Source organism: Cynoglossus semilaevis, chromosome 14 (assembly GCF_000523025.1).
Source record: "Cynoglossus semilaevis isolate Cse_v1.0 chromosome 14, Cse_v1.0, whole genome shotgun sequence".
Lineage (NCBI taxonomy): Eukaryota > Metazoa > Chordata > Actinopteri > Pleuronectiformes > Cynoglossidae > Cynoglossus > Cynoglossus semilaevis.
Window position 1 is genome coordinate 24,723,945 of NC_024320.1, and position 16,970 is coordinate 24,740,914.

At 41.1% G+C, this 16,970-nt stretch overlaps 1 protein-coding gene across 1 annotated transcript in view; it reads left to right on the top strand.

Annotated features, from left to right (window-relative positions):
• Positions 1–16,970, top strand: part of LOC103390249 (pappalysin-1) — a 74,526-nt gene that overhangs the window by 43,678 nt on the left and 13,878 nt on the right. Inside the window, exons 11-17 of the mRNA XM_017038299.2 lie at positions 4,413–4,523; positions 5,000–5,135; positions 5,528–5,741; positions 8,162–8,336; positions 15,731–15,914; positions 16,284–16,485; positions 16,576–16,804. Coding sequence (XP_016893788.1) covers positions 4,413–4,523; positions 5,000–5,135; positions 5,528–5,741; positions 8,162–8,336; positions 15,731–15,914; positions 16,284–16,485; positions 16,576–16,804 — 1,251 coding nt within the window. The remainder of the gene's footprint in view (positions 1–4,412; positions 4,524–4,999; positions 5,136–5,527; positions 5,742–8,161; positions 8,337–15,730; positions 15,915–16,283; positions 16,486–16,575; positions 16,805–16,970) is intronic.

Genomic DNA, 16,970 nt, shown 5'->3' on the forward strand with positions numbered 1-16,970 from the left:
CACGGTCCTACAGAATGCTTAGAGCACAGACATATTCCCACAGTAATGAGTCTGACAGTTCCACTCTCCTTCTCCTCACCTTTATCTCCCTCGCTCTCCCCTTGGCTCGGAACACTCAGAGCTCTCCTTTTATCTGAAGTGGTGATTTACAAACACAGACGAGTCTACAGACCGCGACTTGGCTGTTTTTTGCCAGTCCGACCAGCCAGCTGGTACAAATTAAGAATGTGTGTGTGTGTGAGTGTCTGTGCATCTGTGTGTTTGTGTGTGTGAGACAGTTAAGATGTTGAACTCATCTCCAGTGCTACAGACTCTCTTCTGCGGAAGGCGAGACTTGTTCCATGGTAAATAAAAAACTTCTCAAAATTTGACATAACCTGGAATTTGATACTTTTCTGTTATGTCTTTGTTCAGTGTTTTAAAATAGTAGCAGGCATTTTACGTTACTAAATAAACATAGTTATTGTAACTATTTTTTTTGTAAGGGCTATGTAATGATTTAAATTTTGAATCAGATTAATATCAAATAATTGTGATTAATCACAATCATAATTGAGCAGAAGTAAAATCTGGAAGTCCATCAAAAAAAATCTAAACTTTGAATTTTAGCAGGTCCACTTTGACCACGTCTACAGGTATAAATGCTAAATAACTGACCTTTTTAGGTACTGTGGAACTTCAAAGATTTTTCATGTTAAATCTAGATTAAATATTTAAACAGGCTAACGAAGGACCCACTAAAGTCACACTCTTGCTGGTTTTTGTTAAGGCGGTGACATGCAGGATTTCTTTTTTGCAAAAAACAAACAAACAATCATATAGGGTATCGCTGTTGTTGCTGCAGTCACACTCGACCGGGGGTTTCAACCGCCTTTGTATTCTGTGCAATCGTAGCCATATGTTGTGATCTTGCACTGCTGTGTAAAATGATCAGGTTTTGTTACTTAACCTGTGATAAAGTGAGAGCTATAAATGTTTCTTGGCTCCTGTCCCTCTGTTCTCAGCACATTAATCAATGCTCATGCCTTTTAACATCCTCCGGGTCTCACTGTTGAGAATGCACTTACCTCACTCCTTGAATAACATCTGATCACAGGTCACATGGGACAGGGATTTATGTGCAGTGTCTGAGCAGCCTGTTAAAATGTGGCGCTCTTCCTAAATGTACAGTAGAAACAAGGTTTCCCCCAAATATTCTCACCTAATTCTGAACTCTTGATGGTGACAGACATTTAACAGATTTTTCACTTCTAGTGAAAACATTAATGCTCTGTCATGTTGTGAGCCACAACCAGTTCTCGTTATTATATTACAAACGGCCCTGCGATTAGAGAAAACATTCCAAAACTTTATCTGTGTCCCAGCCTCAGGCTTTTATTTGCTCTTCTTCAAATAAGAACACTTTTTTCACCCATTTATTACATGGCACTGCTGTTGTTATAAAAACTTAGTGGGTATAATCAGAGTACTCTCAGAATGATTTTTTCATTTTCATTATTTTTATTGCAACAAGCTCAATTTATTATTACAAATGCTATGCAACATGAAGGCCTTGCTTGCAGCTGTCAGATCTGAAGATTTCTGTCAGCAGGATTCTGAAATAATTTGACCTTAGACTTATTTTTAATGTATTTACTTGACTTGTCTTTGCATAAAAAAAAAAAACCCCCAAGAGTTATAAATGTCAGCAGCTTATAATTTCCCAAGGAAATCAAGTCTGTCCTTGTAAAATTTAACTGGCGTGTGGGCGGGTGGGGGGGCATTTCTAATTTAAAGTGAGCTGTGTGTTAGGTTTTTGACTTAGGACAGTGATTGAAATTTTGTGGAGATGTAATTGCCTTTCAACATGTGTTTTAATGTGCTAAAATATTTTACAAGCCCACAAATAGAGTGTTAGATATTATTCTTGGTGGCGGCTGCCATTCTGGGCCACCACCCTGGAACCACCGCTCACCATTGGACAATTCAATTAGTGTTGAAACTGCATTCAATGTAATTTGCAAGGACTTGGACTGAAGCCCACAGACCATCAGGGTAGGTTAAACAAGCACACCAAGGACAGGGAATCAAGAGTTCTCTCTCACCCAGCAGAATAAATATCACTGTGTTGCCATCCCATTGTCAGGAGGTTGGAGGAAGTGCTGTGAGCCAAGGCAGACCTGTGAACCACCCCCTGATGGTGTGATGCTTTTGAGGGGTGTTTGCATTTGAGGGGCAGAGGTTCTGGCAGCGTTTGTCAGCCTCAAACAGTAGGCTGTTAGAAAAACACCCCCGCAGCTGTGGGGGAGGAAAGGATGAGAGGAGGATGGGTGTGGAAGAAGGTGTACACGGTGCCACCTGTGTTTACATGAATAAGTCATCAGTTTGCACATGGAAATGGTTTTGTCACCTGCCACACCAGAGAAGGGACGGCAGTGGAAACAGTTCCTCTCCACTTGGAGTCATTAGCAGAACGGCAGTCCCTTGAAAGCATATTGGCCAATTAAGTCATCCAGGCAGAATGTTGTGGAAGGAAAGTCAGCGTTAGTTGGATGGCAGTATAATGTCATAATTGTAGTTTAATTTTGTTTTTACTTTTTTTCTTTGTGTTTTTTTTTTTTAAAATTTTGTTTTTACTTTTTTTCATTGTGTTTTTTTTTTTTAGGGCTGTCACAATTAATGACTTCATGTTTATTAATATGCAAAAATAATCAGAATACAGACATTAACACATTAATGCTTGGCCAGAATAACGCCCACTATGTATTATTATTCAGTTATTAATACAAACAATTTTTTTTTTAGTTTCTCCGAGGAACCTCTAACTAGTTCCACCTTAACGCCATCATGTGTCAGTCTGAGATCAGGACAGTGAGTGAGTCAAGCCAGGACAACAGATCCACCAAAGGGTTCAAAGTCAACTAGTCACGTCTTCGACAAGCTACTGCCACAACGCAATGACTAAAATCCACAAACTACATGGAATGTGATTGGTGAAAAGTAGATTTTTCTCTAAATCTTGATTAATCCTGACTAATTACATCACAATTATTATCAAAAATCCCGACTAATTACAACTTGATTAATCTCGATTAATCATGACTAACTACATCTCGATTAATCATGATTTATTAACAGCTACCCTGTATTTGTTCAGATCAAACATTTACCTCGTTTAACGGTCTTTGTTTTTATTACGCTAAGGCGATGTGTACTGACATAAATGATGATTAAAATGTATCTCCGCAGAGGTCGAGTGGGGCCAGAGGAAATTCTGAAGGCAATCGATCTCAGGTGTTCTGCACCTGCATTTTCGATTTGTGCCGACTCAGCTCGTTCTCAGCAGAAAGGTCATGTCAACAAATCCAGGGGACAGATATATGGACAGATAGCTGGTGTGGCCAGTTTTCCACGTTGGCAGGATCTGACAGTAGCCTCTCCAGCAAAACTCTCACGTTACCGGTGTCTCATTTCACTAGCTCAGGGCAACGGGCGAAACTGGCTGTGTCCTTGTGTATCTGCCCTCGCTCCCCTTTGTCTGTGTTTATCTATTGCTCTCAGTAATCTTTCACCATCTATCACTCTTACTCGTCTGTAGGCCTGACACTATTCCTGGGAGCAGTTCGTGGATGCAGTGTTGATGCTTGGGGTTCAATTTCCTCCACAAATCAAGATGAAATAAGCAGTCACAAAATGAATGATACCTATGACTGACGAGCCGAATCTCCTCCTTATTTTAACAGGGGTTATGAAAAGATACACCCTTGGCGTAGTTAAGTCTTTTTGTTTTAGCTTGGATTACTGTTTGTTTAATTGCAGCCGGGCCCAAGGTGGTCCTCTGTGAAAACACCGGCTAAGTTCAGGTAACGCTGTGATGTCAGCATGAGCGAGATGGTGTTTTTGGCAAGACGTGCCTCCTTAAAATCTCTTCACTCAGCCAGGTTGAGGGTTCAGTGACAGACAGGTAGCGTGAAAAATAGAAACCGGGGGGTGAGGGCTTGGGAGGGTGTCGTCATAGCTTGTTAAGGTATTTTGCTTTGCTTTCAACCTTTCAAACGCCGTGGTCTGAGGCTGTGGTCACGCCAGAATTGGCGCAGGGAAAATGAGTTAAACATTGTGGTTGAAAGCAAGAGGAGACTGGTGTTAAAGTCGAAATGGTTGGTTAACCTTTCTAAATCTTGTTTTCTTTTTTTTTCTAGCAGCTTTTAATGCAGCATGTTAAATTTTGTAATAACAGAGAGAGCTTCAGACTTAAGTAGTGGTGAACACAGTAGACTGGAGTCCAAATCTGACTTTACACCAGTAGGAGTTGAGTTCAGCTCGACATTTGGGAATATTTAGCAAGGTCAGGATAGTCCGATCCAAGTTAAGGATGAATAATTATAAGTGTGCCTGATTTTAATTTTATATCATCTGTATTTTATTTTCTCTAGACGTGTCAGTCCAAGGTGTTAGACCTGTCGGACGGAGTGTCCCAGTACGCTTGGTATCCCTGCCGTGATTCCCATGGTTCAGCCTTGGGATATCGCAGCTACTGGCTGAAGGTAGGCCACAATTCTGTTTAATGGAATAATGTAATCATTTTAATGTTTTAGCATTGATTTGGAATCTTATTAGCAAAACAGACATTTTCAGATGTCAAGACTCCATCTATTGGATTAGTTCTGGTTTTGGCAAAGTTCATCGTTCCTGAACTGTCTCGATTACCCAAAGTCTTTGGCAATTTTCATAGTGCATGTTGGGAAAAAATAAAGATTTCTTTGATCAATGATCATGTAATTCTTGGTTTCATTAATTGTTTCTTTCCAAATTGTAATTTCTTTATTCAAAGAGCTGCTGAGCGACCGTCATATTCAGTCTTTTCTAACACAATATAATGTCTTCTTAAGCCATGAGAAGCCGGTCATGTCACTGTGTTATTTCATTAGTCTTGTTCACGTCACATCTTAATGGCTTCTCATTATAAATTCACACAGTTTTGAGGATTTTGACTTTTTATTTGTTGTTCTGCTCCATTCAGGCCTACTTTTCTCACCCAATGGTGGCAGCAGCAGTAATCATACACCTGGCTGCTGATGGCACATACCTAATGGATCAGACCCAGTGTAATATTACTGTTCAGCTGGTGGACACCAAGGAAGGCATTCACAGTCTGGGTAAGGCAGTTGGTTTTTATTATCTTTAAATGTCGTTGATCTTGATGTTTTCTGCAGTACAGAAATCCACAACCATGAGAAAAACACTAGTTGGTGGACCATCCAAAAAGAGAAGGAAAAATAGTTCTCCTGTTTAAAAATAATAAAGGCTATCAGGGGTAAAAAAACAAACAATTTATTCGTCTAATGACGTTTTGGCTAACCGCATTCATCCCACGAGCCACCAGTTAATGAGCACTGACTTATATTTTGCTTTTCAGTTCTCTGGATTCAGGTTGTCAACTATCCTATGATGCCTGGCTAAGAGGCTACAGAACCATCTGTATAATTAGCCAAGCTTCCTGAGTCACAACAATCAACACAATTTATTCAATTCTCCATCCATCCTACAGGCGAGTGGCGTCTCAGCTGCCGTAACAACCCTCTGGTGGTCCCCGTCAACCACGACCTTTCGGTGGCCTTCTACCACACCAAGGCGATCCTGGTCATGTTTACCTCCCACCGGGTGGCCATCTCGGGTGTAGGTCTGCGCTCCTTCCAGTCGTTTGACCCCATCACGATAAGTGGCTGCCAGAGCAATGAGATCTACAACCCCACAGGACAGAGGTGAGAGAAAGATTGTAATGATAGAAACGGTAAAAGTGAAGATTAAAATCAAACGTACATCCACCAGACGACATGCGGGAACAGCGACGTAATTTAAGTGTAACAGAAGAGACGATGCTGAAAGATTTCCGGTTCTGTGTCTACATTTAAGCATGGGAGAGGGAGCCCTGCATTGATGAGTGATGCCAAGGAGCTGCATAATGTTAGATGTCTGCCCCAAAATTACAGCGGAACTTTAAAACATTAAAATTTACAATCATCTTGGACCTCTTACTGCCAGCACTGCAGCCAGACTGCCTCCAAGGATAATCTCGCTTACCTTCTATTGTGTGCACCAAAATGCATACTGTTAAAAATAAGCCCCTAAAATCCTGCTGACACAGACGGCAACAGTGTTTTCAATAGTAATTCAATGTGACAAGTGGTAGATTTATTTTTATTTTTTTCCAGCTGAATAAAAAAAGGAATCGCACCCAGCCTTGGAGCCAGATTATAAAATGAACAAATTGACCCAACACGCCCTAGAAGGATTTTGACGACATCTTTAACAACTGCTGGCGAAGCCACCAAGAGATGTTAACACCTATCCAGCTATAAACTCCCAACGTTCGGTCTCCACTGCCTCTCTTTTTAGGCACAATCCATGTGATGTCAGATTTTTCACACACACACACACACACACACACCGACGTAGACTAAGTGTGGATAATGGAGGGTCATGCAGTTTGTTGCATTTGACTGTGAGCCAATGAGACGACTGTTATAATTGGTTCATCTTAATAACTCGGCAACTTTAACGTAATATTCGGAGGCTTTCAAAACTATCGTCATTGGAACTCCTCCCGGCCAATTATGATCAGAAATTTACACTTGAAGACATTAGCGGCAGAATATTTTACTATGATACTGCGAACATTTTCTATTTTCTCCCTGCTCTGCCTTTACATCTGGACCGAATTCCGGTTGATTCCATCTTTCATCTCCTCTCGTTTCTCTCTCTTTTTTGAAATCACCTCCAAAAATCCTGATCTGCTCTTTGTCAAATTCCACTTTGATTTTATTCATCACGTCTGCCCAGTTTGCCTCTTCACTTCCTCTTCATTCCCTCATTTAATCATATCCTTTATGCCCGTCATTCTTTAGCCCGGTATCATCTTCCTTCCCTCACGCTGCTGGCATCTCCGTCTTTCTCCACTCTTCCCTTGCTGTGCCTCCTACTCCTGGTTTCCCTCTTCTCCTTCTCTTGGGCTGAGCAGCACATTTCCCGTAATGCTTGTTCCTCCTCGAAACACCACATCCCACTTTCCCTGAGTTGTTAACGGGAGCTTTTAACATGAATCAGTCTCCTCTCTGTTATTCTTGTTGATACCACACGTACGTATTACTGCAAGTCTTATTCATCCCCATATACGTGTGTGTGTGTGTGTATATATATATATATATATATATATATATATATATATACACACACCGTGTGTTAAACTGTACCTAAACGTGCCATGGAGGAGGACAGACTTCCAGGTAGTTAACTGTAATTTATGTCAGAAATTCCAATGTGACAAGCAGAAAACCACAAAGAGATTTGGTTGCAAGCCCATTTGTCCAAATAGGAGGCTCCGAGGCCTTGTCCTCAAAAAGTCCCAAACATGAAGAATTGTTTTTTAAGGTGAAATAACAGGAAGGCTGCCAGCTCTGCTCATGGCATCCTGTCCATCACTGTTAGATGTATTTAAAAAAGAGATTTTATTTGATTTTGAGTTTAGTTTGTTTTGGTTTATCAGCAGGTTTCTGTCATAGTCGGAGAGATTAAAAAAAAAAGAAACTTATTAGAATCAACGTCGAGAGAAAAGAATAGGAAAGACAAATTAGAAGAAATTCAAAACGTCACTTCTTTTTTAACCACCGTTTCCTGGACCTGTAACTTCGTATACGTCCCCCCTCCCCACGCTTCTTTTTTAGTCGGCTTCATAAGGTAACCTTATACTGTAGTGAATTTTGACTGTTGAAAAAAGCCGCCTTGGGCATCCAAACATTCCAAAAGCATCAAAAGCCTCCTGTATCAGTGGACGGACTCAGAGTGATGGCCCAGCTCTGCTTTTGTTTCCTCTGCACAATAAATCCTGTCGCTCTTTATTCTACAGCACACACACACACGCATGCACACACACACACACACACACACACACACACATCCGGCATGTGCACAGCCTTCTCCATGTGGTTTATTGATTGATATGTTAAACAGTCATTGATGGATGGATGCTGGTGACGTAGTGCGTAGGATTTCACTATGTGATGTGTCTGCAGTGTTCTCTCTTCCACTTAATTTATTCAGGTTGTAACTCTAATTGTGTTATTTTCTCCCTTTTTCTTCTGACCCATCTCCTGCTCCGTACACACATGTGCACGCTCCCACATAGTTGTGTGCATTATTCTTGTGAAGCCATCGACTGCCAGGAACCTATAATCCGCAATGCAGAGCTGAAGTGTAATAGTCTCGGCCGCCATTTCTACAACGGGGACCGCTGCACCATATCCTGCAACTCTGGATACGTCCTGCAAGTCCACCAGGATGATGACATCATCAAGAGCCAGGTACAGACTTTGCCACGGAGGCAGCCGATGGGGGCAAATACTGTTGATGCACGAATGCAATCAGTGCAGTGCAGTGCACTGCACCGGCACACGTGACAGGGGCAGGTGTGAAGGTGCGTGCAGAAAGATGAATTCTAGACGCACACATGAACACACACGCAGCGATGCAAACTCGAGCACACACCACGGCCATGAGAGAATAGTGCTCTCTCAGCGCTGCTGCCTCTGTCTCAGCATATTCTGTCACCGGCAACAAGTAGGCTCGGCATGGCAAGTCTCCTGGGAGGATGACATCATGAACATCCAGGTAGAAACATGCTGCACCGAGGAGAGGAAACCATGAGAGAGAAGGGGGAGGAGAGGGGACCAAAGGAGACTACAGAGGAGAGCGGAGGAAGGGGGGAGGATAGGAGAGAAAAAGGGGAAGGAGAGGAGAGGTAAGGAGAAAAGGGGTGGTGGGGGGAGATGGATGGAAAGAAATTATAAAGGAGGACAGGAGAGAAAATGGGAAAGAGAGGAAAGGATGGGGAAAAGAGCGGTGAGGAAGGGGGAGGGAAAAGGGGGAGATGAGAGGAGCAGAGGAGAAAATTGAAGAGGAGAGGAAGTGAAAGGAAAGGAGAGGAGAAAAGAGGAGAGGAGAGGTGAGGAGAGGAGCCCTAGCCTTCTTCTTCTTCTCCTCCTCCTCTTGCCACACACACACACACACAGACATAATAGTGTTTAGTCTCTTGCTGAGCATGCCGCACCATCACCTCAAACAGTCACTTTGTATCGCTACTCCACTGGGACGATGACATCATTGCATAGTGTCTGCTCCCACTCTCCCTCTCCGCCTCCCTCCCCCTCTCCCTCTCCCTCCCTGCCTTCCTCCCTCTCTCTTCCCTTCTCTCCCTACTTCTCGGCTCATTTTGTGCACATTGAATTCGCTGTTATAGGGCAGATTTGCTACTGTTTTCTTCTCAGAAAAGCATCGAATAAATGCAAAAAAAGGAAAAAAAAGGGACCTCCAATAACATTGAAAAATCAACAAAAATGTAGAAACAAAAATAGCATGATCACTGCAGGAAAACAGTCATTGAACATTGAACAGGGAGTAGAAGACAATCCAATAAGACTTCCTGGAGATCGGAGAGGTTGAATCGAATTTTTCTCCAAAAAAGTTCCCTCTTCCCCATGTCTTACTGCGTTAACTGTGAGCTGAGATACAGTATAAACCTATGCTTTTGGTCGTTAATTTGGTTTTAATATCGCAGCTGATTGGTTTACTAAACAGTGTGTGCAGACGTAGTTGTGTGTGAGGATATGAGTAATGAAGCAAAAATTTAAGACGAGGGAGGAAATGACAGGAAATATTTCACAGAATAAAAGAGCGTTTGGCGTTTGCTCAGACTCCTGACGTGTTCTTCCTCCCATCCTTCCCATGTTTGTTGCTGGGATCTGTAACTCGGTGTAATTGGAGCATTTCTACGACCGCAAAATGCTTCAGCCGCGCCGCTTTCTTCCACTAAATGTAAATACTTACACATGTACTGTATATTGTCATAGAAACAGGCCTAATTATACTATATGTACACAAGGTCTGCTAAACATATATACACAGTGTGGTTAGCGACACCTCAAGTTGTGGCTTCCAAATCCTGTTTGGCCCCAGACTTTGAACGCTGGCTGCTGATGCCGTCTCAACACAGACAACTGAGAAAACAAACAAAAAAAATGTCAATGTGGAAAAAAAAACAAAAACATCAAATATTACATTTTATTCTTTTAATTTTAATAAAAACCATCCAAGTCTGAGCAAACAATCAGTGCAGATTTATAGGCATAACTATACATCACGTCCTCCTCCTAATTTTATCAGAACTGTTTTCAGTTGAGTCGGCCCAGACTTCTAATTGCATTATATTTTGATTGACATTGCAATAGTGGCCTATTCATCAATGTCAATTCACTTAGTGAGAGATTATGTTCCTCACAGAGGCCGGGGGAACAGGAGAGTACGGAGAAAGGGAGGCGAAGGAGGCGCAGGGAGGAGTTTATATGTTAAAATGTACACAGCTGCGCCAAAAAGTGTTTTCCCCTGAATAATAAAATATATCCTCAAATATCCAGACCGCAGGTCATCGTGTTATTTTACCCTCGGTTTTGTACGATCTGTTGCTCTGCGATCTCTGCTACCTATTTGGAACTAACTCTGCTAATGCTTCGAGCAGCAGAAATCAAGGCTGCGTTGATTTTATTTCCATCAGTGATGTGTTGGCACAGTTGTGTGTAATGATGATGGATGATGGAAATGACATGGGCATCATTCAAATCTTCCACACAGTATAAATTCAGACGCAGCGTCCGACTCCAAATCCCAAGATCTTTCACCCTTAGCGTCTCAAATCATGTTCAGTCCAGCCGTGTGAAATCCTTCAGGGAGTTAAATCACTCAAGTCAACCTGACATGCTACTGGTACAGGAGACCGTGGTGCGAAACTGGATGTGAAGACTGATTTATGTTTGTAAGTACCATAGCAGGAGTGCCGGCCTTTTTTGGCCCGCGGGTCAGGCCAAGTCTAGTCTTTTATCCATGAAGAACAAAATAATTCTCTGGGAAAATTTCAGTGAAAAAAAAAAAAATTTCTGGGGAAAATTTACAGAAAAAAAAAAAAATTTCTGGGGAAAATTTACAGAAAAAAAAAAAAATTTCTGGGGAAAATTTACAGAAAAAAAAAAAAATTTCTGGGGAAAATTTACAGAAAAAAAAAAAAATTCTCAGGGAAAATTTCAGTGAAAAAAAAAAAAATTCTCTGGGAAAATTTCAGTAAAAAAAAAAAAAAAAGACAAAGTTGAATTTAAAAGTTGAATTTATTTTGGCGTTGACCAACTGGAGAATCCAGCAGCATAGACGAATCAGGACACATGGGGAGAATCACTGTTAATGTTGTGTAATGAAAGTGATCATCAAAATTTGACATATGGTTTTGGGTTCAACAATAACTCGTTCGATCAGATGTTATAGCAGTACGAAGTGTTGGCCGACGTTAGACAGGCTAAAATGTGATGTTTTATGGCCGTGTTTTTTTATATCAATAACACAATGGAGAATGGATGGAGAATTTAGGGTGAAGTTAATTGGATGCTGTTATTTTTATATTTGTCTGAGTCTTGTTGGTCGTTTGACTATATATGTGGCCCAGAGAGGTATCGCTGACCTGTCCAATATGTATAAAGTATGTTATATGTCTGCTGGGGTAGACATTTCAACTTTGGGCTGAAAAAGATTAGACCAAGGGTATCAAACATACGGGCCGGGGGCCAAAACCGGCCCGCTAGGATGTTCAATCCGGCCCACTTGATGAATTTTGAAAATAAAAAATAATAGTTCAGGATGTATAAAAAATATCATTAAATATGATTAAAAATGTTATATTATGTAACGATTGCACTCGTCCGACCCACTTGACATCTAATAAATAAATGAATACTTCAGTTCGTTATTGGGTCAATTAAACGACATAGCGTGAATGTTGAAGCGGTCCATTGATAGGACTTGCCCTACGTATTTCCCAAAGAGTTATGGTTTCTGCAAAACGTTGCACAGTTTAGACAAAATCATTACATTTATTTGCAAAAATTTAAACCAAAATATTGTGATTTTGCAGTATAATCTCGCAGCACGTCAGTTTATTCCCCGGTGTTGGAGTCTTTATTGGATCTGCTCACAGAGACACTCACACCTTTTGCAAGGATAAGAACTGCAGTGTGTGGCGCAATTTTGTCTCCTTTCATTAGGCAATTACATTATAGAGATGCCAAGTGATTCTGGGAACTCCACCTTCACAGAGAATTATCTGCTGGACTAATCACCTTCTGGTACTTGCTCTTACGTGTCTGCGGTGCTGCATCTTCTTTCCCCTGTCTTTCTCTGTAGTACCAGTGACAGCGCTGACTTTTCTAATCCTTCAGAGTAGTACGGCAGTCACCGAGTTCAAATATGGGGTGTTTTTACTATGCAATGTACAACGTCCTCCTAAGCTTAAAAAACAAACCCCATTTAAATCTTGATAAGGAATAAAACATCTGGTATCTTACGCAAAAACTGGTGTAAACATCAAAGTTACTAATCCAAGTTGAAGACTTTTGAAGCCTCTGTCAGTTTGTCTGGAGAAAGAAAGAATAAAAAAGCATAATTCGGCAACTATATAGTGCTCGTAAAGACTTTGCCATCCAGTGACAAACATTATTTTCCAATTGGTGTCTTGAGTTGCTTTCCAGTCATGGACCTGTGATCATTTTTACCGCAGTAGGTAGTGCAAGTTAGCAAAAAGAAAATCCAAGATATTCACCAGTCAGCTTGTAGCTGTGGTTTAGCGCCGTTTAGCTTCACCGACAGTGTCATTAGAACTTAACATTACGTCCCATTTTACAACACAATTGACCAAATTGAAATATTTTCCTACAATTTCCCCTTAAAAACAATTAGAATATCATTTAACTGTGCTAAGTTAGGCTAATTAGCACTGTAAATTTTTTTTGGGGGGGGGTGGCTTTTCACATCTTAAAAAGGTTAATAAAAATTAGTGAAGATTTGTCAAAGTAAAATGGTAAATTTCATCAGTAATTCTCTTGTATTGAAATCTATAATTGACACTTGTTAGTTTTACTCCCAAATATTTAATACATTTTTGACTGAGAGCAAAGCTAGTCAGAGGTATGACTCTTGTTCATTTTTAAAGGTTAATACAGACCTCATCTACACAAACTGTTGATCAAAGGTTTGATTTGTTTTCCTTAACTAGATGATCAAATATTAAATGTGTTGCGTGCTGCTCAGTGAAGACCAACCTGTATAGTCTATTCCAAAAGTCCATGTCTGCTAATACAAAGCAGGTGAGAATTTCCCTGAATTTGAGTTCACACATTTAAATTCTTCCACATGTTGGAATCACATGGTTAATTGTAACCCAAGTAGTTTTGAATTCCACTCTTTTCAGGCAAATGTGGTTATCATTTAACACAAAACTAACCCTCCCAGAATTTTATCTGCTTAGAAGCATGCTTCTGAGTACAGTTTGATTCTCAGTAACACCCCACTGCATGTTAATGTTCCGAATACATTCTTGTCCAGACTTAAAGTGTGTACAATCCTGGCAAATCAAACCCAGTGGTTTCTAAGCAAAACAAATCATTTTTCTTTAAAACAGTTTCCAAACACTTTTGCATTAGGAGCAGGCCGTAAAAAGTCATTATTTCTTAGTGTTACTGCAGTGAACATGGTAAGGAAGGAAATCAAGCCCCCAACCCTAAGGAACACTTAGAGGTTCTGAGAGTACTTTGATCTGACATATATATATATATATATATATNTATATGACATCATTTTATTCACTTATTAAACACATTTCTATTCACACATTATTACATTTTTTAATTTACATTTTTACATTTTGCCACATTTCTTCCATGCAGACTCTGTAAACAGTCGGCTATCTTGAACCCACCTAGACGTCTGTTCGTTAACGGCAGGGCTCTCACGTGTGATGCATATGTGTCTTGTTAAATATCCAAATGTGAATGGCTTGTTTATTTTGAGAGAACCTGATACTGTTTTGCAGTATCTCATAATAAGAAAAAGATGAAACGAAGGAGTTCAGGGGGAAAAGGAGAAAAGTTTAGGACGCAGGGATAGGTAGTGCTAACTGAGTTCTGCTTGTGTGGCCTCACAATTTGGCCACTTTCTAAAAAGACGTGTGTAATTATAGTCACCCAAAATCAGGGGTAGATTGTAATTCAGGGTTAAAAAACACAGGTTTCCCTTTTTGTTCTGTGGAGGAAAAGTCAGAATGATTGAGCTCTCGCAGCTTTGTTGTGAGTCTGCTTGGCAACACGTTGGACTCCAGCATTCCCCTCGCATTACATGATGCTATTTAATGGACGAGGATGAAAACAGTTGAAGTTATGATGGAGTAGCTCCCCATTAGGGTCTCATCTTTGCAAACGCCGAGCCACAAGCCAAGTAATTTACAGGAAAATCAGAACTATTTATAATTCCAAGTTGACCTTAGGTCTGGTCGGGGGGAAAAAGAGGTTGTTATTGTTCCATTTTGGAAAAATCCTATGTTGTTCATTCCAGATAATAATAGTAGTAACTCTTTTTTTTATAGCAAGTCTATCTCACTGTAGCTTTAGAGCTACATTTACTAGGGATGGCTAGTAGGGATATCCAATATCAACACACAAAGTCGAGGCCGCAACTTGGAGTATCTGCTATTACCGATATCAATCTGCAACGTTCTTTTCTACCTCAGCATGCCGCGGTCGCTGAGGAGAAAGTTTCCCCTGTTTACGGCAAACTTGGTTGAGCATTTGGACTGAGTTAACTCAGTGAACGCCTACAGTTGTTTTTTTCAATGTCTGATCCTAAAATTTTGACCAATATAGGACCAAAACTGATCCTGCGTATCGGACAAGCTTTCCCCAACATTTACACATGTAACATCGTGATAAAGATCAAAACAAACAAATAGTTTTTTCCTTATCTAGGATTACCACTTCTACTTATATGGGAATGTACAGGATTATAATCTGTGATATCAGGTCCGTTGTTTTGCTGCAGACTTTAGCCCTCTTTCCTCTGCCGTAGCACAGCGGTTAGCATTGTTGGGTTTGACTCCTGGCCTCCTGGCCTGAGTCCCTGCTTGTGGATTTTGCATGTTCTCCCCATGTGTGGATTTCCTCTGGGTTCTCCAGTTTCCTCCTGCCTTCCAAAAACATGTAAGGCCTCCGTTGCACAGAACGCACTTTGTAGACTGGAATATTTACAGCAGTCTTACACAAGAACAAACACAGCAAACGTTTGTTTTTGCTGCGGACAGGCCACTGCAGGGCAAACACTGTCAATCAGAGGTAGCGCAGCGTTTGATATCTTACCATTTTTGAAAAAGGCCCTCATTTTATTTTTGAGAGACAGCGATACTCCATCTTTGCTTGGCTCTATTTATCTGTAGAGCGCAGTAGTGACATTTCAAAAATGTAACTCCTCAATAATCGCTTCCTTTTTCTCAGTATCACAACATCTCAGAAACAAAAACAAAAGAAAGTAAATGAGGAAACCACAGTGAATCGTAGTCCAGCTGTAGAAGATTTCCTTGCACCGTGTGTTTCTCAGAATGTGCTCAGCATTTGTTCTGAGTTTGTAGTTGTTGATATCAGATGCCTGAGTGGCATGAATTGATCCTACAAATGCTATCACCAGTTATTTGAGCTTCTCAGTAGCCTGTGGGTCTTAACTCACTTACAGTAAGCTCAGCTCATTCCTACACTGTACCCGGAGCAAATGTAGCTGTAGCATTTTGATGTTTTTGTTGTTTACTTACTGCACACACCTTGATATTTCACCCTCCCCCCAGTCGGACTCTATGGTGACTATAACCTGTGCCAATGGGAAGTGGAACAAGCAGGTGTCCTGTGAGCCCGTGGACTGTGGTCTTCCCGACAAGTACCATGTTCACCCTGCTGTTTTCAACTTCTCTGAGGGCACAACCTACGGCAAGAGGTGCACCTTTCGGTGTCGTGATCCGGCCCAACTTGTAGGTGAGATGCGCGCATACAGGCTTCTGTAGTGAAACCCAGATTCCATCAGTGTAGAAACAGGCTTCGATACAATACTGATTGGCTTTTTTTTTTGCGATAGCGGTACTTTGTGTAATTTTTTTTAACCCAATAAAACACAACACACATACTGGTCATTGAACACCTTTAATATGTACCTACAATAATAAAAGCAATTTCCCTGCTTAAATAAAGGTTGACACATAAATAAATAAATACTCAGATAATTTACGAACCTCTTAGAAAGTTACTTCTTTGACCTCTGGGGTCCTCGTTGGAGTGTGTTTAGGTCGATGTGTTGGTTGACTCTTTGATTGAATCTTTAATTAAATCACTTTAATTCCATATCAGGTACCAACAACAGTCTGACCTGCCTTGAAGACGGCCTGTGGTCTTTCCCTGAGGCCCTGTGTGAACTTCGCTGCCCGGCCCCTCCTCCTGTCCCTAATGCTGTGCTGCAAACCAAGCGTTGCAATGAGACGGGCCTCAAAGTTGGAACCTTCTGCAAATACAAGTGCAAGCCAGGCTACCATGTTACCAACAAACCCAAGAGGTGATGAAAGAAAAATCCTAAATATTTGTCAGACCTACCTGATACTTCATGCAAATGTACCGAGAATAAACCAAATGTTTTTCCATATAGACGTGCATTCAAGCGACAGTGCACGGAGGATGGAAGCTGGCTTGAAGGGGCGTGCGAACCAGTGACTTGTGACCCCCCACCTCCAGTCTTCCATGGCTCTTACCACTGTACAGATGGCTTCCACTTTGACAGCGTCTGCAGACTCAACTGCTCTGAACCGGCTGGTAATTTCCCCGCCAAAGGAGGCTCTGCCCATACGGTGAGGCTGCTGCACGGTCCATGCAAGCAGGTCTGTCCATCTCTTTCCTCTCTTTTCTTTTCTTTTCTTGCCTTACTTAGACATTTATCCTCTTTCTTGTGTTGGCTAAAAAAAATCAGACAATCTCTCCCTTCTTTTTTTTCCCCCTTTTGAATTTGGTTAAAAACTGTGGAAATGAACAAGTTCTATCTGATTC